Source organism: Miscanthus floridulus, chromosome 10 (assembly GCF_019320115.1).
Source record: "Miscanthus floridulus cultivar M001 chromosome 10, ASM1932011v1, whole genome shotgun sequence".
NCBI lineage: Eukaryota > Viridiplantae > Streptophyta > Magnoliopsida > Poales > Poaceae > Miscanthus > Miscanthus floridulus.
The window spans coordinates 18,105,368-18,126,549 of NC_089589.1; the positions used below are offsets into that span (position 1 = coordinate 18,105,368).

Below are 21,182 nucleotides of genomic sequence, written 5' to 3' on the forward strand. Positions count from 1 at the left end.
AGATCTCTCCTGTTCCCTCTTCCGTTCGCGACGCCTTGTCGGACCCTCATTGGCGCCGCGCGATGGAAGAGGAGTACGCGGCTCTCCTCGCCAACCAGACATGGGATCTGGTGCCCCGTCCACCCGGATCCAACGTCGTCACCGGGAAGTGGATCTGGACACACAAGCGGCGGGCTGATGGTTCCCTTGAGAGGTACAAGGCTCGCTGGGTTCTCCGGGGTTTCACTCAGCGCCCTGGAGTCGATTATGATGAGACTTTCAGCCCCGTGGTGAAGCCGGCCACCGTACGCACAGTGCTCTCCCTGGCTCTCAGTCGCTCGTGGCCCGTGCATCAGCTGGACGTCAAAAATGCCTTTCTCCACGGGACTCTCACCGAGACGGTCTACTGTAGCCAGCCAGCGGGGTTTGTTGACTCTTCTCGTCCGGCCATGGTCTGCCGGCTCAACAAGTCTCTCTACGGGCTCAAGCAGGCCCCCCGGGCGTGGTATTCTCGGTTTGCTGCTTTCCTGCTGACACTGGGGTTTGTGGAGGCCAAGTCAGATACGTCCCTGTTTATCTATCACCATGGAGCTGAGACTGCCTATCTGCTGCTCTACGTTGATGATATTGTCCTCACAGCCTCCAGTCCGTCCTTACTCAGCCGTGTCATCGCCTCTCTTCAGCAGGAGTTTGCTATGAAGGATCTTGGTGTGCTCCACCACTTCCTCGGGGTCACTGTTGAGCCTCGCCCCACCGGCCTTCTCCTTCACCAGCGGCAGTACACTCTTGATATCCTGGAGCGTGCTGGGATGACTAACTGCAAGCCCTGCTCTACTCCAGTTGACACACAGGGCAAGCTGTCCGAGGCCGTGGGAACCGCCGTGGCAGACCCCACTGCTTACCGGAGTCTGGCAGGTGCCCTTCAGTACCTCACCTTCACCAGGCCAGACATCACCTATGCAGTACAGCAGATATGCCTTCACATGCATGATCCCCGAGAGCCTCACCTCACTGCGCTCAAGCGCCTCCTCCGCTACCTCCGCGGCACTGTCGACCACGGCTTACTTCTTCAGCGGTCTTCCTCCACCGAGCTCGTCGTCTACACTGACGCCGACTGGGCCGGGTGTCCGGACACTCGGCGCTCTACCTCCGGCTACGCTGTCTTTCTGGGCGGCAACCTGGTGTCCTGGTCGTCCAAGCGCCAGCCGGTGGTCTCCCGATCCAGTGCCGAGGCGGAGTACCGAGCTGTCGCTAACGGCGTGGCTGAGGCCTCCTGGCTCCGACAGCTCCTTGCCGAGCTCCACAGCCCTCTCTCCCGGAGCACGCTGGTCTACTGCGACAACGTCAGTGCGGTGTACCTCTCCACCAACCCTGTGCAGCACCAACGGACCAAGCATGTGGAGATCGACCTACACTTTGTCCGTGATCGGGTTGCCATCGGCGATGTTCGGGTCCTCCACGTCCCGACCACCTCCCAGTTTGCCGACATCTTCACCAAGGGCCTCCCGTCATCGACCTTCACCGAGTTTCGCTCCAGCCTCAACATCATTGGTGGCTAGTTGCGTCTGTGGGGGGGGATCGTGTGATCGTGTGTGCTTCTTTTCATGTCCAGTCTGTAACTCCGCTGCGCCGGTAGCTCAGACTGCGGGGGGGGTGTTGGAGTATGAGAGTATGTGTATTAGGCCCATGAGGCCCATGTATGACCAATATACATTGCTACCCTTCTAGGGTTAGCCCAATAAGGAAATCACAACTCTAGCACTAACAAAAACTTTTAGTAGACTGTCTTGGCACATCATCACTACTGGTTATAGGAAACGGTGGTGATGGTGCATACAAAGTTAAAAACCGGTCTGACATCTACAAAGCTAGACCAGTTATTTATGGAAACCTACCACTACTACTTGTTTCGCTCAAACATGTGTATTGATATTTCCACTATCGATCGTAGTCAACAGTTTCCATGGATCAAGGAAAACTACAGGTTAATTGGTAGCCAGAGTAGTGTTTATCAGCACAACATGGCACCCAAATCTATATATACACCTACAGGTTATAATTCTCATACATTACTACTGGTTTTTGCTACTGGTTCCATTCCAAATTAATTATAAGACATTTTGACTTTTAAAAATAGCTTTTGCTATTTGCACTTATATGTATACTATATCTAGATATAAAGTAAAAGTTATGTATTTAGGAAAATTAAAATGTCTTATAATTTGGAATGAAGGAAGTACAAACTAGTATTGTGTGCTCTCCTATTTCAATATTCCTCTCTTCCCCCAAGCCCCACCCATGAATACTGAGAGGAGGTATGTTCTTATGCGCTCATGGAAAGGATATGGGAAGTATTGTAAACATTCTTTTTTTCAAAATTTGCGGATTCTATTCTTATCCAAGTGTTCAATGGTTAGTACATCATCCTCACTGCATTTATAGTTAGATTTGGGTGCAACATTTTATCAAAACCCCAACCCACAAGTTGAGATTTTTTTTAAAAAAAATCAAAAAACATGTTTGGTGATGTGCTCATATAGAGGAGATAGGGACCAACCAATAATTGGACCCTTAGACCTCGCATTGCATGTTCCCAAAGGACCGGAGTTGTTCCATATGGATTTCAACTGCTTGATTCTCATCTAGTAAAACTTTTTCCTAAAAGAAAGCTTATGTTTATATAAATGGTAATAGGAGGAAGGAAATAGAAATGAAAAAAAAGGAAATGGCAGTAGCACATAGCCCTGGGCATAATTAACCGATAACCAACGAACTGAACTAACCGAGACCGAGACCGAGAGCGAAGTGACCGAGACCAAATTTTTTGGTCACTAGCTCAGTGCTCAGTTTGAGGTAACCGAAATTTAATCGGTTAATTCGGTCTGATGCCTCAGTTACCCGAAGAAACCAAATAGACCGACATATGTCAAAGAGGCCCAAAAACACAATAAAGCCCAGGCCCAATACTGTAAAGTCACGTTCATTCCCCACCCGAACCCTGCAGCTGTGGCTGGGTTCCCTGCAAATCCACGGGCACCCGCACCTACGCTCTCCTCTCCGGCCTCCGCAATCTCCGAGCTCCTGTCGCCGCCGCAAGCAGCTAGTCTTCCTCTCTCCCATGGCACGGCCAGCTAGCTAGCTCCCATCTCCGTCCCTCCTCGCAGGCTGCGGGGCGAGGAGCTCCACCTTGCGTGAATCGCGACGCTGGACCAGGCTGCAGGCGAGCGAGGTGCGAGTGCGAGTCACCTAGGGGACAACGACGCAACTCCAGCCTATCCCGCAGGCTGCTGCTCTGCCTGTGCTGCATCTCGACTCAAGTCTCCAAGCATGCGAGTGCGACACAGCAAGAAGCCAAAGCCAACAATGATAGCAGCAGTACTAGTCTCCAAGCATGTGAACATTGTTGCTAGTGCTTGAAGAATTGTTTCGATTTGATTCTACTTTCTCATTTTTTTCTTTTGATTCGTGAGAAGATTTGGTGGTGATTTCTTGGTCGGTCAGTTCGGGCAAAACCGAAGATGGCAATGGGTATATACCCACTGGTAGTGATATCCCATACCCGTACCCGCGAGAAATATTTATACCCGTGAAGATTACGGTACCCGAACATGGGTATAGACTTGTACCCATACCCGCACCCGGGTGGGTATTGATACCCGATGGGTAACCCATACCCGATTGAGCACCCGCCTCAGACATTTCAGCAATAGACATATTAGGCACTTCAGTTCATCAGAAGAACACCGGAACACCACACCAAAAAAAAAAACAAGCTTACAAGCTCATGAGTTAACAAAAGGAACTTCAGAAAAAGGCAAATGGTGGCAGACGATGGGTCTCCGTTGTGGAGTTCTTTCTCGTTGATTGCGGTGCCAGAGTCTGCTGCCATGCATGGACCTGAGAAGTTGGAATCTGGCATCGTTGCAGGCACGGAGCTATCGCCTATCAAACACACTGGTTGCTTGTGCTATCGGAGAGGAGACTTGCTGGTCGCTTGCTATCGGCGCTTGGAGTCGAAGTGACGCAGACTACGGCGAGCTGCGTGGCTGTAGGAGACCGGACACAAGGAAAGCGGCGGTCAGAGGGGAAATGAATGGGTGTAGGGTTTCGAACAGGTCCGGCAGCCAGGCTATATATATACTGGATATTTTTATGGGCTTGGACTAGGTACTTGGGCTGTCTGGGCTAAATTTAACAGAGTGTTTGGATTGGTTAAATGGCTGGTATATATTACCCGCGTACCCGCGGGTGAAGATATATTCCCATACCCGCGTCTTAATTGGGTAAAACCCACCGGGTAGTCGGGTTTCAATACCCATTGCCATCTTTACAAATGACCGACACCGAACCCGAAGTGCTCGGTCTCCAGTTTTCACAAAGAGGCGCATCCGGTTCCCAATTTTAGACAACCCCGATCCCCTCTCACTCGGTCCATTCATGGCTCAATGACCAAGAGCCTTTGTCTCTTGCTCTCCATCACGGCCCATCGCCCAGCTAGGACACACATGGCCACATGGCGTTACGTGATTGGTCCCATGTGACCACGCGGATCGATGGCTGTGCACTGTACTGTCCTACTCCCCTCACCTGCGCTTTGGTATAGGGGCCGAGCAGACCCTTTTTCTGTGGAAAAATATGTGGTGGACAATACCAAGGTGGCTACAACAACGGTGGTGAGGCTTAGTGGCTTGTGACACTTTCTTTGGGTTGCTCAAGCCTTTGCGGCTAACGCAATACTGTGACCCATGGAAGACCCGTGACCAGGAGCGTACCTAGATATGGTTCCAACATGATTAGGAGTTTTGTTTTGGCAACCGATACTAAATTTTCTTATCTTTGAGAGTTTGTCCATCTTGTTTGATCTTTTTAATTATCGCATTTAGGCTTCCACACTATGCTTGTTTCTATGAACTTTACCTTTTCTAATTTAGCTTAGGCTAAGTTGATAGGTTCGTCTGTAGGTAATAAACTCTTGGATAAAGTGCATTTTTCAAACTATAACTTGCACCAGAGTTCGATTTTCAACCCAAAACTATGAAACCGGCCAAACACCGACACCCTCCACAGTCAAAAGCCAAGAAATTTGGTCATTTAGCTAGTTCCAAAGGTGGTTTTATATTTTCTAAATAAAAACCTATTTTAATTTTCAAAATTTTATAAATTAATTATTTGGAATTAGAAAAATGTGAAACTAATACCAGTTTTTTTTCCTATAAGTGTTACTTATTTGTTGGTGCTCTATTTGGAGTTATTTGAATCTTTTTTTCATATTTTTAATAAACCAGATCACAAGCAATAAAACAATAGGAATGGAAATAAATAAGTTTAGTCAAATAACACTTTTTTAGAAAAGTGGTATTAGTTTCAATTAAAATAGGTTAGTTATGAATTTTTAGAGGTTGAAGCTGATTTTTGTTTTATTAAAAAATAGAAAATCACCTTTTAAAGGTGAAGGACCAAATTTATCTAGTTTCAACAAATGGAGGATGCCCAGTACCCAGTTTTATAGCCGAAGGATGAAAATCAAAACTATGCAAGTTGAGGGTTGAAAAATACACTTTACACTAAACTCTCTTGGGAGAGGACTAGAAAATCCTGCTCCTCATTCAACCACCACTAGAATCACTTATTATCTACTCCTCACCCTGTTCCCAAACTAGAATCACACTATCAAAAAATCAATGAGTGCAGCTCGAGAATCAGGAAGCGGAGCTTTACCATACTGACCCTTCATATTTCTCTATTGTATTTCAAGCAAAGCTGTAGGTTTCTTTCATTGTGCCAACAGTAATTAAGTTTTATATTTTGACAAAAGCTGTAGGTTTCTCTATTGTATTTCAAGCAAAGATGTAGGTTTTCATTGTGTCGCAGTAATTAATGTTTCTCTATTGTATTTTGTGTCAACAGTGACATTGCTTACTAAACCTTCCTAGCTTCATACCTCACTTGTATTATAGTCATTTATAGCTAATTTTTATCACTAAGTGTGGTTACATTTTTCAAAACCATAGAAAACTGTGACATGAATGCGAACTTGTGAAACAAAAAGTTGGCAGTTGTTAGGAGGCAACTAAACAGTACCCATGAGTTCAGGTCTATATACCTGTAGTAGTATTTTTACGGGATGGTGTAGGGCCCAATTTGTTTCCTCCCTCGAGCTTACGTATAATGTCCCCTGCAGTAGGTCTTTTCGTTCGATCTGTCTGGACACACTCTAGGCCAATTTCGATGCACACTTTTACCAGCTGAAGGGAATCAGCATCTAGATAGCAATACATACTTGCTATCCATTCGTCTGTGCAGTTTTCACATACCTGTTGAATTTTGGAGCAATTAAAGATCTATATGTGTAAACTTTTCAAAAATAAATATACAAAATAGAATTCTTCAGAGGCTGTCAGACATTCTTACATGCTCGATAAAGTCAACCTTGGTACTGTTGTCTTGCCCAGTTACAATCTCTAGTATAAGAATACCCAAGCTGAATATGTCTGCCTTGCGTGTAACCACCCCTATGCTGTACTCAGGTGCCATGTATCCTCTTAATAAAGTAACAAAGGCAGTAGAGAGTATCAGCTCGCAGTATTCGTGAAAAAAATATTAAAACGGTCGAACTGAAAATGATTGAAAAATAGTTGGTATATATGTAGAAGTGGAAGTGGCAGTAATGTTCTTACATTGGTCCAAGCATGCGTGTTTTAACGTTTCCAGTATTATCTTCAGCAACAAGCCTTGATAAACCAAAATCCGTGATCCTTGGTTCCATGTCTGCGTCTAGCAAAACATTTGCTGGCTTCAAGTTCAAATGAATAATTGGAGCTCTGTCATTTTCCTCGTGGAGGTAACGTAAACCCTCACAAATCCCCTTAATCATTTTGAAACGCATCCTCCAATCTAGTTCGTAATTTTTTCCTTAAAAAAAGAACAGAACTAATAAAAATAAGAAAAATAATACAATTTCCTGAGACACTAAACATAGGATATATATGAAGCTTTGTTTCGTACATTTGTGCACGATCTTTGGAACTTTTGGTTTTCTTTTCCTAACGAGCTTAATTTGCTGTGGTACTCAAGCCATTCATTTAATTAGATCTGATGGATAGGATCAGCTATTACTTTCTAAGAGGTAATATGTGAAATATGTATTTATTTAAATTCTAATTTTGAAAAATAAGATAAATAAAGAAAAGTTTTAGATACAAAAAATGTTTTTCTAGATCTAAGTGATGCATCCGTAATTTATTATATGTGGTATATCTTTTTTATTTTAGAACTTTGAAAATGAGTTGATTCTGCTGATATTTTTTGCATGTGAATCCACATGATTTGATTATTAAATATTTAGTGAATTAATATATCAAACATAAATAAAACTGTACATAAATATAGTAAAATATAGCCAAAAGGAAGGGTGGTGCACATCAACATGGAAGCGCCCCGTGATGAGGGGATTTATTTTTTCTTTTCTTAGATCAATCAATTAATTAATTCAAAAAACTGAAAAAAATCAAAGGTTCAGATTTGTTTTAGGTATTAGTACCATACATTGCCCTCCACTTATATATAATCTCTCTCCTAGAAAAAGTCATTCTAGGTCCATCTAAATTCAAACCATCTTAAGTTCAACTAAATTTATAGAAATTTGCATCAATAATTAGCAATAAATCGTCATACTATGAAAATATATTTTATGGTGAATCGAATGATAATTATCTAGTACCATAAATATTTCTACTTTTTTCTTGGTAAACTTGTCAAACTTGATGCTCTGACTAAAAACAAAATTGGAATGCCTTTGGTGGCTGAAGGTTGGTGCGGTATGGCATTTAGAAAAGTGAATCTACCATTAAGCAGCGCTAAGAGTTTCGCATCAGACTTCGTTATCATACCAAAAATATACTTGTCGATGCTTCCGTAGTCCAGATACTCGTAGCAGAGCAACTGTTCAGAGGTTTCAGCCCATACAAGTTTTCCTTGGTACTCTACCCTCGTTTGCCTATCCTCGTGGCAGTATCCCAGGAGATTTACAATGTTTTTGTGTCTAAGCTCCATGAGTATATTAACCTCATTGGCGAAGTGTTTCATCTGAATTCCCTGGAATCTAAGGAGCCTGCGGACAGCAATGGAATGTCCGTCAACAAGCAATCCCTGTTGCAAAGAACATATGTTACCACTCGGTTTACTCTCGCATGAAACGCAAATATAAATATGAAACGAAAGGATGTTGGCATACCTTATAAACCACTCCGAACCCACCTCTGCCAACCTCCCGTTCTTTAGAAAAACCGTCAGTGATTTCCTCGAGGAATTGGAATGGTAAATTTTTAGGCAACGTACTTAATAATGAAACTTTCTGCTGCTTTTCATCAGTGATAGCTGCAACATTCGTATCTTCTGAAACATGTTCATCACTTCCCTGAGAGAATAATAAGCTAAATATTAGCAGTAATCACATCAACATACTTTCTACAAAAGGACAGATTTTGACAACAACAGGTTTTCTGAGATTATTGTATTCTGTCATGGGCCTAAATATAGGCCGCCATGACAGGCCAAGAGAGGCCCAATGCTGGGCCTTGGCCAGCCATGGCCTCACCTTAGCTAGGCACAGCCAGGGGGCACGTGGGCTAGGGGCGGCCGACATAGCCTCGCCGGCCCCCTGTCACCCGGGAGAATCCAGAGGATGGAAATTAGAGATAGATTCAGATAAGTTTGGAATAAATAATTTGTTTAGGAAAGGAGAGTACATTGTTTAGGAAATAAGATTGGTTTGTTAGAAAAGGAGAGTCCAAATCTATAAGGATTCCTCTAGTTTGTTTGGAAATCAAGTCCCATAGAAACTATAAATATAGGGGTCATGTGACCATTTGGATCTTAAACAAAAATTAAGCAGTTGCTCTCCCCTTTATCCTTCCCCCTCCTGCCCTACCATAGCCGCCGCCTATCCTCCTCCCCCAGCACCATCTATAGCAGCCGCCCACCCCCACCCAGCAAGGCTGTGACACCTGGTATCCAGAGGCCAGATCGCATCCATGGGTGACAACACCACCATGTCCACGGAGATGAAGGCATGGCTCAAGGCCTTCGCCACTAACCTCAACAAGCATAGAGCACCTTGTCAATGTCGTCGCTCACCTGAGCAACATGGAGCATAGAGGCTCCAAGGAGGATGCCGACACTGCAGCTGCGGCCAAAGCAAAGCTGCAGCGTGAGGCCGCTGCCAAGGAGCTCGAGTGGAGACCAAGCGTGCCAAGGAGACCGTCGGATGCGCCTTCCTCAAGGAGAAGATGGAAGGATCAGCGTCATCTAGTATTCCCGAGATCGCAGAGCAAGTGACGAACAAGTTGTTCATCGCGCGCCAGAGACGGTGCCACCCAAAGCCCCCATGCCCTCGCCATACCCGCACTCGTCGACAACACCGGGATCCTTTCCAGTCCACCAACCATGCTACCACAAGCTGTGGTTCCCAACGTACGATGACAAGGAGGATCCGCTGCGAGCAGTTCTTTAGCAGCCAAAAAAACCAGGACAACAAGAAAGTCTTGTATGCCTCTTTTCATCTCACAGGTGGACCTCAGTAGTGATAGATGCGCCATGCAGGACAAGGCGATGACCGACTTGGCGTACTTGCCTCGTTGCATCAACAAGCACTTCAAAGCACCCAACATATATATTATGAAAATATATGTCTGAGTATATCTAACAATGCTAACTAGATGCTGCATATATTATTATTTTCATTATAAATTTGATAAGCCTAATTAAGATAGTTTAACTAAAGACAACTCATGACTCCCTTATATTTCAAGATGTATGGAGTATTCGGTGACTGAAAAAAAATGTTAATATGTGGCCAAACACTAGTACCAGTTTCTCTAGACTTGCCCGTGTTGGCTGCTATTAACCCCTTATTCTGAATCTACGTCACTTTTGGTGCCAATCTTTATTAATAATGTGGCGTTGGTAAAATTACCTGCGTTACTAATGAAGAACTTGTGGTAGTTTCTGTAACCACGTACATGCTTTCCATTTCATTAAGCACCCTAATTATATGCCTGAGATCCGGTCGATTATCTGGGTTACTGTCAATGCACATGATGCCAATCTCAACACAGACTCTAATTTGTTCCAGTGTATCTCCCATTGGCATTTTCAATCTTGTTTTCCAGCTTTCAAGTACCTAAAAATGCGAACACTTAGAAGTCAGGAAACAATATTGCATCGTCATTTCAGAAAACTGACGTAGTATAAATTACAAAACACATCTTACTTGTACTTTAAATGGAATATATCACTAGATATGATGAACGGGCGGACGTTGTAGTATGCTACTTCTACACAGCAGGAAGAGTTGTCTTTTATATCTTTTTAGATATTCTATGCTACCCTTAGGTCATTCTCAGTGAAGAGTTTCCAAAAATACAGAATGCAATGATACATTAATAAAATGATCACAGTCAATTATACTCCCATTTAAGGGCAATAAATTTTTCTCATCAGTTCTAAGGTCACATAAACATTTTACAGTTATGTCATAAGTATTATTTGATTAAGTTATTATACGCCTTTAAAATTTATGACCAGAATTTTTGGCAAATATAGTCTAGGATTGAACCCTAAAAAGTTGTAAACCACATTTCTATTTATGCAGATGATGTGGTGTTACTTCTTAGACCAGAGGCTGGGGATATGAATTTAACAATGGGCATTCTTGATCTGTTTGGAGAGGCAACAGGGCTGAAGACAAACTTACAGAAAAGCAATGTTTTATCCATTAGATGTGGTGAAACAGAGCTAGCAACTGTACAGAACTTGCTGCCATGTGAACTTGCAAGTTTTCCATGCAAATATCTAGGTTTGCCCCCTCTCTTTGAAGAAACTCACTAAGGAGCAAGTCCAGCCCATTATTGACCGCATTGCTGATCAGCTTCCGGGCTGGAAAGCAAATCTGATGATCAAATTTGGGAGAAAGGTTCAAGTACAATTTGTGCTCACTAGCATGCTTATCTATATCTTCATGGCTATTGATTTTCCAGCATGGGCCATCAAAACAGTGCATAAAATTCGGCGTGGATTTCTTTGGAAAGGTCGCAGGGATGCACAAGGACGACACTGTGTGGTTGCTTTGGGTCAAAGTGTGTTGGCCTAGTGAATTGGGTGGGTTAGGAATTTGTCGATGTTTCACCACCGATAGCCTGCCACGGGGGTACCCGGGGCAGTATGTTCGGGCTTCAGCATATGCAGAACTCGATGGTAAACGCAAAAGACAGTCGATTTATCCTGGTTCGGGCCCTCGACCGAGATCGAGTAATAGCCTTACGTCCAGTCGGCGTTAGCCTTTGCGTTGGATTGATTGTAAAGTGTTGTGTTACGTTGTATCCAAGTTGTCCTCTCTAGGATCCTGCCCTCCTTTATATAGTCAGGAGGTCAGAATCCTACTCGGTTTACAATGAGAGTTCCTAGTAGGATTACAGAATAATACTACTACTAAGATTACATGGGGAGAATCCTAGTTAGAATAGATCTTCTCTCTTCCTTGCGGGGTATCCTGTGGGTCCCGCACCGACAAGCCCCTCGAGCACTTCATGGTTGCGCTCTGGAAGCCTCGTCTTGTTCTTTCAGGTCTTGCCGAGCAGGAACAAGCGTCGTCCGAGTGCTTTCTTGAGCGAAACCGTGTAGCGCTCTGTGAGATCTTCGCGTGGTGTGTACCTTTTTTGAAGAAAAAAGTACTCCCCTTTGGGTGTAGCCCCCGAGCCTCTTGCTATTTGGTACAAGGAGCTGGAGGGTCTTGTCTTAAAATCGCTCTGATCCTTCGTTGAAATGTTTCCAAGCATGTACCCGGGTTCTTTGTCAAAAAGAACTCGGATATAGCTCAGTCCGGCTTCTTTTTGTCATGAGTCCTTGAAGTAGTTTTGTCTTGCAAAAAGTCTTTTTGGTGACGTGCGCTTTTTTGAAGAAAAAGTGCACTCACTGAGTGTAGTCCCCGAGCCTCTTACTATTTGGAACAAGGAGCTGGAGGGTCTTGAATCTTATGCTGTCTGAAAATTGCTGTCTTGAAAAAGCCTTTCAAGTGACATGCGCTTTTTTGAATAAAAAGTGCACTCACTAAGTGTAGCCCCTGAGCCTCTTGCTGTTTGGAACAAAGAGTTGGAGGGTCTTGAGTCTGATTTGTTCGAGGAACTGAAATCTTCCCCTGTTGCAGCCTCTGAGCATTTATCCGGGTTCTCTGATTCAAAAAGAACTCGGATGTATTGTCTTGGCGTATTCTCTGGTAGTCTACCGTTTGTCAGGTGTAGTTGTATGGTGGTGGTTGAGTGTAAATGTTGCCTGTTCACGGGTTGTACAGCGTTGACATATTCTTCCGAATATGCTCATCTTCGAGTATTGTTCCTTCTCGCCTGAGTCTTTCATTATTGAGTCCTGTCTTTTCACTGTGTCCTTTGTTAGGCTTGTTTCGTTGGTACTCCTAGTCCATGTGCGCTGCTCCTTCGATCTATAAATACCCTTCCGGAGTGCTTGTTTTCATCCATTGAATATTTTGTTGAAGCCTTCGTGGTCATGAATATGGTAGTTTGTGAAGTAGAGCAGCCCCCGGGCGTATTTTGTATTTCCTGTGCGTCTTGTCGTAGCTAGAGGAAGTCTTGTGATAGGGATTAGACGTAGACTAATCCCGCAGCAGCATTGTACTTGGAAGTACGTGGTGGTAGTTGGAGGAAGTCTTGTGATGTGGGATGCGTTCCTTCATCCAGCAGTTCTGGGTTGATCTTCCTTGCCTGCCCTGCGACTGTCCGGTGCAGATCAACACCTGATCCTGCATCACATCGGGCTTGGGTAGACAGATGCCTGCCAACTTCCCCTAGTCTATGTTGTCCCGCCGTGCTGCTGATTTCCGCCTTGGATGCACTACGTCCATCCTTTGAAGAAAACAGTGCAGCCGAGTGCGGTTTGTTCTACCGAGTAGCAATTTGGGACACGTAGTCGTTCCAGAGCCTAGCTGTGTCCGGGTTCCTCTTTGCTACCTTGATTGTCGTAGTACCGAGTTCGTTGGGTCTTGTAAGATGTGTAATCTTCTATTTTTTGAAGCCACTTGTAATAGAAAGAATCTTGTCTTCTGAGTTGTCTTTCATTTTCTGCTGTAATCCTGGTCGTTCATGAGATTCCCGAGTTCTTTCTGTAAGAACTGGGTTCTTTTGTTCCTTGTGAGGTAGCCCTTCGTTTCTTCATGTTTGATGGGTTGTTCTTGTAGTAATCTGATAACTCTGCCGTGGTGCTGGATGGATAGGTCTGAAATCTGCCCGTTAAACTGTACCGTTGGGTGGATTTGTGTCGTTCGTCTTTTTAGCTGTGTCAGTAAATGGACCGTTGCGTTCCCACACCGTGTTTTAACGGGCCTGGTGGGCCGTTTTTATCGTTGTAGAATCTATTTAAAGACCTTTTGTCTTCCTTTTCTTTACTGCCCTGCTCTAGCCTTTAAACCCTAGCTTTCAGAAATCCGCAGCCGCCATTGTCGCCGTCACCCGAGCGCCGCCGTCCTAGCTTCGTCTTTCCCCAGTTCCTTTTCGCTTCCGCTAGTTCATGGGTAGGAAGAAAACCGTGAACAAGTCCTAGGGAACCTTCGTGGACGAGGAGTCATCCCTTTCTTTGATCGAGAACCAAGAGTTCATAGCCATGAGGGCTGCCCAGAAGGTTTGGCCGGCTCCGACAACAACCGAAGGCCAGCTTCGCGAGCTTGTCAGCGACGGCTTGATCCAGAGCAAGGACATTGCTGAATGGAGAGCTCCAGGTGACCATCGGGTCCCTGCTCCAGGTCCTGGTGAGATCGTCCTCTTTGTCTCCTTTGTCCATGCCGGACTCTGCCTTCCCGCTTCTGCCTTCCTCCATCGATTCCTTAATTATTTTGGGGTTACTTTGAACCATCTTACCCCCAATGATGTCCTCCATCTTTGTCTTTGTTCATCTTTGCGAAACCTTTCTTGGAATTCCTCCTTCTCTTTCCCTCTTCCGTTTCTTCTTTCGTCTGAAACCACAACCCCGCCGTGATGACACTTCTGTTCTTGGTGGGTGTGGGATTCAGTTCCGTCAAGGTCTCAAAATTAAATTCTTTGATTATGACTTAGTTGACTCTGTGAGGAATTGGCGTTCCGAGTGGTTTTATTCCGCCAACATGATTCCTCCCCTTTCCGTTCATTCTTCTTCTGGTCCCACGGTTAATGATCGATGGGAAAAGAAACTCTTGACGAAGGATGAGAACCAGGCGATCAAGCCGCTTGTTGAGAGGATAAGTACTCTGAAACAGCAAGGTTTGACCGGCCTTGATATTGTTTCCAGTTTTCTTCGCCGTCGAGTCCAACCTCTTAAGGAGCGAGAAAACTTTGGTTTTGAGTACTCTGGGGCAGAGGATCCTTCTCGTATGGTCCCTGCCCTTGAGTTGACCGACGAGGAGGTGCTCGAGCGTCTTCGGAACATGCTGAAAGGAGTGAACGTCATTCCTTACGCTATTGTTGAGTATTGCGCTAAGAACCCTCCTCCTGCTGTGAGTTGTTTTTCTTTATTCGAGTACTTTTTGAATTTCCTTTGTTGTCTCCACCTTTGTTTAATCTTTCTCATCTGGTTGTTTTACTCTTCTTTGTAGAAATTGGAGCGCAACTTTGTTGACCCAATCCCCCTTGACGTCCTCCCTGTCATGGTGAATATTAGGGAGGATCTTGCTGGGGCTTCTGTAATTAGTAAGTTCCAAATCACCACATCGTTTCCTGGAGTTTCTTCCGGAGTTGTTGATGTATATGAAGAATATGTTCCTCGTCCAGTCCCCCGAGGTCCTCGTAGCGTCTCGAAGAGGGGGCGAGCGGATGGCTCTTCATCTGGTTTACCTATTTCCAAGAAGTCTCGCCAGCCGAGTACTCATCCAGGTACTCCAGTTATAGGTAGCGTGCTCCTAGGTGAGCATATTAATATGTTTGGTCTTTCTATTATTTATTTGTGCCTTTGACCGAGTTCTTCTCTCTGTGTTTTCAGATGGCGCTGTAGCTGTCTTGCTGGAGACTAAGGAAGATGAGGACGATGATGTGCCCCTCATTACGCATCGGTGAGTTGTTTATTTTTCTTTGTTTTGTTGAGCGCTTTTTTCTTGTTCTGACTTCGTCTTGGCTCTTTTGTAGCAAGCGGTCATTGGGCTCGAGTTCCTCTGGGGCTCCGGCGCCAAGTTCTTCCGGGGCTCTGGTACCGGGTTCCTCTGGGGTTCCGGTACCAGTCGCGCCGCTCCTGTCGCAGGGTGGCGGTAATGTTTTTGCTGCCGTCGTTCCCCCTGCGAGGTCTTCTTTGTGTTTTACGAAGAAGAAGATAGCCGGGTGAGTGACTTCTGGTTTCATCTCTTTGCTTCTGTTTTCCTTTTCTTTTGTTCTTATTGGCGAGTTTCTTTATCAACTTTCAGGCCTTCGTCTTCTCTCGACCCTCCGTCGACTTCTTGCTAGTCTTCTGGTGTGCCACCGAGTAACGAGCCTCAGGACTCGGAGCGCACGGTTGGCGAAGTGGTTGTGGGGGAGACAAGGTTTTTTGGTGATGATGCTGCTGCCGGCTTGGTTGCCCCGGAGGTGACCGTGGCCATGGTGGTGGATTCATCTAGGGAGGTAGCCGGGACTTCCCATGATGTGTGCCTGCTTTTGCCTTCTCCGCATCGGCCGTCTTCCCCCACCGCTCCTCTCTCTACTAAAGATGTGGTGCATCAATTTGATGCCACTCATCGATTGTCAAAGTTGACCGCTTCTTGGGGAGACTTTGCGACCTTTGCAACTTCTTTTGGAGAGAAACTCCAAGTAAGTTTTCTGAAGTTCTTTCTTTGGATGTTCATTTTTCTCCTGTTCTTATGTCTTTTTTCTTTCTTTCTTCTTGTTCAGTCCTTCTCTCGGGACCATACCGGCTTCTTTTTCTCGTCGGAAACCGAGAAGAAGTTGTCTTCTGAGTTGAGCGCCTTGAAGACAGATCTTGGTCTCTGCCAGGCCGAGCTGGAGGCTGAGCGTCAAACGCATCAGAAGGAGGAAAAAGCTTTTTGTGCCCGGGTAGTTGAGGCCGAGAGACAGAGGGATGCTGCTATCCAGGAGGCTTTAAAGAACTCGGAGGCCATGAAGAACTTGGTGGCCGCGAAGAAAGAGTGCAATGGTTTGGCAGGTTCTTTTCGTTTCCTTTTGTATTCAAACTTTCCTTTTTGCTGACTTGTTGTTTGGTGCCTTGTCCAGCTCTCCGAGTTGAAAAGCAGAAGCTCTCGGAGAGTATTGATGAAATGAAGACTCTTGTTCGTTCTAGTCACAACAAGGTAGAGGAGGTAATTACTCATGCTAAGGAAGAACTCGCGCTTGCTAAGTTGATTAGGCGTGGAGCTGATAGAGATCTTGTGCAGGCTCAAAAAACTATTGAAGACTTGTCTGGCAAGTTGGCGACGGCTACTAAAAACTGGAAAGCTTTGTGGAAATCCTTTCGTTTAGTAGCCGACGCTCTCCGAACTCCGGCGGATGATGGGCAATCTTGGGCTCAGTTAATTCCCCGAATTCCGACTCGTTTTCAAGAGTTCGTGAAGAGGTGCGCCCAATTGTGTACCAAGAATGTCCTGGCCCAGATCCGGGTTCTTGCTCCAGAGACGCCTTTGTCCAAGATAGCAGAGGAAGCCGATAGTCAAGAGTACATTGATGCCGTTGAGAGGATGGAGCCTGAGGTCGAAGACTTAGCCAGTAGAGTTGTAGATAATCTTAATATTGTTATCTCTTCTCCTGATGATGACGCTTGATGTAATTGTCCTTTGTGCTCGTGCCTCGTAATATGACATTATACTTCCTTTTGAATGAAGATTTTTTGTTGATGTCTTCTCTGCCTGGATGCCTTGTTTATTATTTGGATGAGTTGTCCAAGTGATCAGAGTCATTTAATCTTGCCGAGTACTTTGCCATGTAAACAACTCTGCGTGTTATCTTTGTGTTGACAACCTTTCTTGATCTGTCGAGTGCTTGTCTGGCTCCTGTCTGCGCCGCATAAACAACTCAGTGTAGACCGTTGTCTTGACAGACTAAGTGTCTTCAGTGTAGCCCCCGAGCCTCTTGCTATTTGGAACAAGGAGCTGGAGGGTCTTGACTTGAATTCTTCCTGATCCATGGCCAGGCTTAGTCGTTTTGTTTTTTGGTCCGGGTGTTAGCTTGTTAGCTACCCTCATCGGTGGGCTCAAGCATCTTTTCAGCTATTTTGCTCTCGGCCGGTAGGCTCAGGCATGTTTCGGCCATTTTGCTCTTTGGTTTGGGTGTTAGCTTATTAGCTACCCTCATCGGCGGGCTCAAGCTTCTTTTCAGCTATTTTGCTCTCGGTCGGGATGCTCAGGCGTATTTTCAGCCATTTTGCTTTTTTGGTTCGGGTGTTAGCTTATTAGCTACCCTCATCGGCGGGCTCAAGCATCTTTTTAGCTATTTTGCTCTCGGCCGGGATGCTTAGGCGTATTTTCAGCCATTTTGCTTTTTGTTTCGAGTGTTAGCTTGTTAGCTACCCTCATCGGCGAGCTCAGGCATCTTTTCAGCTATTTTGCTCTCGGCCGGGATGCTCAGGCGTATTTTTAGCCATTTTGCTTTTTGTTTCGGGTGTTAGCTTGTTAGCTACCCTCATCGGCGAGCTCAAGCGTTCTTTCAGTTATTTTGCTCTCGGCCGGGATGCTCAGACATATTTTCAGCCATTTTACTTTTTTGGAAACAACTCGAGGTTAGCCATCATAAGACATATGTTGCCTGAAAAACCATCTTTATTGATCATGATCGTTTGATAAGCCATAATACATATTTTGTCGAGGAACACCATCTTTATTGGCCGTGAACGTTGATCTCTTATGGTTTGTACATGTATTTTCTCTTGAGTTGTTTTCAAGCGTAGAATCTTCTTAGTTGGCTGATGTGCCATGTATTGCTGACTTCTTTCCCATCTTCAGTTATTAACTTGTACGTGCCTGGTCCAGTGACTTTTGAGACAATAAAAGGACCTTCCCATGGACTGAGTAGTTTATGACGTCCGTCAGTTTTTTGTATTCTTCTTAGCACTAGGTCTCTGACTTATAGTGATCGAGGCTGGGTATTCTTGTTGTAGTGGCGTCTTAATCCTTGGAGGTATCTTGCTGATTGAAGGGTAGCGTTTACCATGACTTCTTCTGTACTGTCAAGTTATAATCTTCTGGTTTGTTCTGCTTCTCCTTCGTCATACTGTTCTATCCTTGGTGACGTCCAAATCAAGTCGGCAGGTAGTACGGCTTCTAATCCGTAAACTAGGAAAAAAGGCGAGTATCCGGTGGCTCTGCTTATTTGAGTTCGTAGCCCCCATACTACTTTGGGTAATTCTTCAATCCATTTTGATCCATAGTCTGCTAGCTTTTCATACAGTCTTGGTTTCAATCCGGCTAGTATGAGTCCATTGGCCCTTTCTACCTGTCCGTTGGCTTCTGGATGTGCGACTGATGCGTAATCTATGCCAAAGCCACAATCCTGTGCCCAACTTTTGAACTCTGTGGCTGTGAAGGGAGAGCTTAAATCTGTGATGATTCGATTGGGCATGCCGAAGCGGTGCATAGTCCTGGATGAACTCGACTACTTTGGCTGCACTGTATTTTGCGAATGGTTTGTATTCGATCCACTTGGTGAACTTGTCAATTGCTACGAAGATGTATTCGAAACCGCCCTTTGCTTTCTTGAGAGGTCCTACTTGATCCAGTCCCCAGCAGGAGAAAGGCCAAGCGGGTGGGATGCAGATGAGATTGTGAGCTGGCACATGAGCTTGTCTTGCGAACATTTGACAACCTTTGCATTTTCTGATAAGTTCTTCTGCATCTTTCAGAGCTGTTGGCCAGTAGAATCCGGTGCGGAAAGCTTTGCCGACTAGTGTTCTTGAAGCGGCGTGATTTCCGCAGCAACCTAAGTGTATTTCGTCTAGGATTTCTTTGTCTTCTTCAAACGAGACACATTTTAGGAGTACTCCTGACGATGCAGCTCTTCTGTAGAGCTTGTCCTCCACTAGGGCATAGTTTTTGCTTCTGCGAACAACTCGGGTAGCTTTCTCTTTATCTGCTGGCAACTTATTCTCTTTGATATAATCAATAAAAGCATGTGTCCATGAAGTGTTGATTACAAGAATCTGGTTGCCTTTGGCTATGAGTTCTAGGGTTGTCTCACCGGATTGTTTTATAGGAGCTGATAACTCCTCTATGAATGCGTCGGGTGGGACCTTTGCCCTGTCTGATCCGAGCTTGGCGAGGACATCTGCTGCAATGTTGGAATCGCGCAGGACATGTAGAATTTCTAATCCTTGGAAATGTTTTTCGAGTTTTCGGATTTCAGCGCAGTAAGCACCCATGTTTTCTTTGGTGCAGTCCCAATCTTTATTAACTTGGTTGATGACTACTGCTGAATCACCGTATACGAGTAATCGCTTGATTCCGAGGGTAATTGCCACTCGTAGCCCGTGGATGAGAGCTTCGTACTCTGCTTCATTGTTGGTAGCTTGCCATAATATCTGAAGGACATACTTGAGTTGTTTTCCATCTGGAGAGATTAGGAGAATGCCCGCACCGGCTCCGCCTAGCTTGAGTGATCCATCAAAGTACATCTTCCAATGGTCAAGGATTGTATTTGACATAGGTTGTTGAATCTCTGTCCACTCGGCAACAAAATCGGCAAGGGCTTGAGATTTGATTGCTTTCCGCGGGGTGAAATCGATGTTGAGAGCACCGAGTTCAACTGCCCACTTTGATATGCGCCCTGTTGCATCTCTATTGTGTAAGATGTCTCCGAGTGGGAAATCTGTCACCACGGTAATCTTGTGGCTTTCAAAATAGTGGCGAAGCTTGCGTGAAGTGATCAATAGGGCATAGAGTAGTTTTTGCACATGCCGGTACTGGATTTTTGATTCTGACAGTACTTCGCTGATGTAGTATACTGGGCATTGCACTTTATACACGCGCCCTTCTTCTTCTCTTTCTACTACTATCACTGTGCTGACTACAGTAGAGGTTGCCGCAATGTATAGCATCATGTCTTCGTCTTTCTTTGGAGGCATGAGGACTGGTGAGGAGGTGAGGTATGCCTTAAGTTTCTTGAAAGCTTCATTTGCTTCTTCTATCCACTCGAACTTGTCTATCTTCTTTAGCAATTTAAAGAAAGGTAACCCTTTTTCGTCCAGTCTTGATATGAAACGATTTAGTGCCGCCATGCAACCTGTTAGCTTCTGCACATCTTTGATACTTCGAGGAGGGCCCATCTCTGTTATGGCTCGAATTTGCTTGGCGCTTGCTTTGATTCCGCGATGACTGACCAAGAATCCGAGTAGTTGTCCTGAAGGAACTCTGAATACACACTTGTTCGGGTTTAATTTCCACCTCCACCTTTTCAGATTTTTGAATGTTTGCTTTAGGTCTTCAATTAGCGCATTTGGGTTCTTTGTCTTTACCACTACGTCATCCACGTATGCTTCTACATTTTCGCCGATCTGATCGCCAAGGCATGTTTGAATGGCTCTTTGATAGGTGGCTCCAGCATTCTTGAGTCCAAATGACATGGTTTTGTAGTAGTAGGCACCGAACGGAGTGATAAAAGATGTCTTGTTCTGGTCTTGTTCTTTTAATGCAATCTGGTGATATCCTGAATAGCAATCAAGAAAGGATAATAGGGCGGATCCTGCCGTTGAGTCAACTATCTGATCAATGCGCGGCAGGCCAACTGGATCTTTCGGACAGTGTTTGTTGTGATCTGTGTAGTCGACGCACATGCGCCACTCGTCTGTATTCTTTTTCTGTACTAGAACTGGGTTTGCTAGCCAATCTGGATGAAGGATTTCTCTGATGAACTCGGCTGCTAATAGCTTCGTGATTTCTTTTTTAATTGCTGCCTTCTTGTCGGGTGAGAATCGTCGTAGTCGTTGCTTCACAGGCTTGGAGCCTTCATTGATATCAATTCTGTGCTCAGCCAACTCTCTTGGGACCCCTAGCATGTTGGCCGGCTTCCAAGCGAAGATATCTCTGTTGTCCCGAAGAAAGTTGGTGAGCGCGAGTTCCTATTTTGCCGAGAGGTGGGCGCTGATGGTTGCAGTTTTGGAAGGATCGCCAGTGCCCAGGTCGATTTGCTTGATGTCGGCTTCTTTTGGTGGTGCGATGATGCTGGGCTTTTTAGCCGGTATCTCTAGTTCTTCTTAGCTTG

At 45.1% G+C, this 21,182-nt stretch overlaps 1 protein-coding gene across 5 annotated transcripts in view; it reads right to left on the reverse strand.

Moving 5' to 3' along the window:
• Nucleotides 1-21,182, reverse strand: part of LOC136486314 (uncharacterized) — a 53,673-nt gene that overhangs the window by 14,199 nt on the left and 18,292 nt on the right. For 4 of the 5 annotated variants that reach the window (XR_010766770.1, XM_066483182.1, XM_066483181.1 and 1 more), the window contains exons 6-11: nt 9,953-10,159; nt 8,213-8,395; nt 7,869-8,127; nt 6,657-6,891; nt 6,391-6,520; nt 6,083-6,293 (exon numbers count right to left, since the gene is read on the reverse strand). Coding sequence is in view for 4 of the 5 variants with exons in the window: in XM_066483182.1 (XP_066339279.1) it covers nt 6,083-6,293; nt 6,391-6,520; nt 6,657-6,891; nt 7,869-8,127; nt 8,213-8,395; nt 9,953-10,159 (1,225 nt within the window). In the remaining variant the exon portion in view is untranslated. The remainder of the gene's footprint in view (nt 1-6,082; nt 6,294-6,390; nt 6,521-6,656; nt 6,892-7,868; nt 8,128-8,212; nt 8,396-9,952; nt 10,160-21,182) is intronic. The other variant, XM_066483184.1, reaches the window with a different exon arrangement.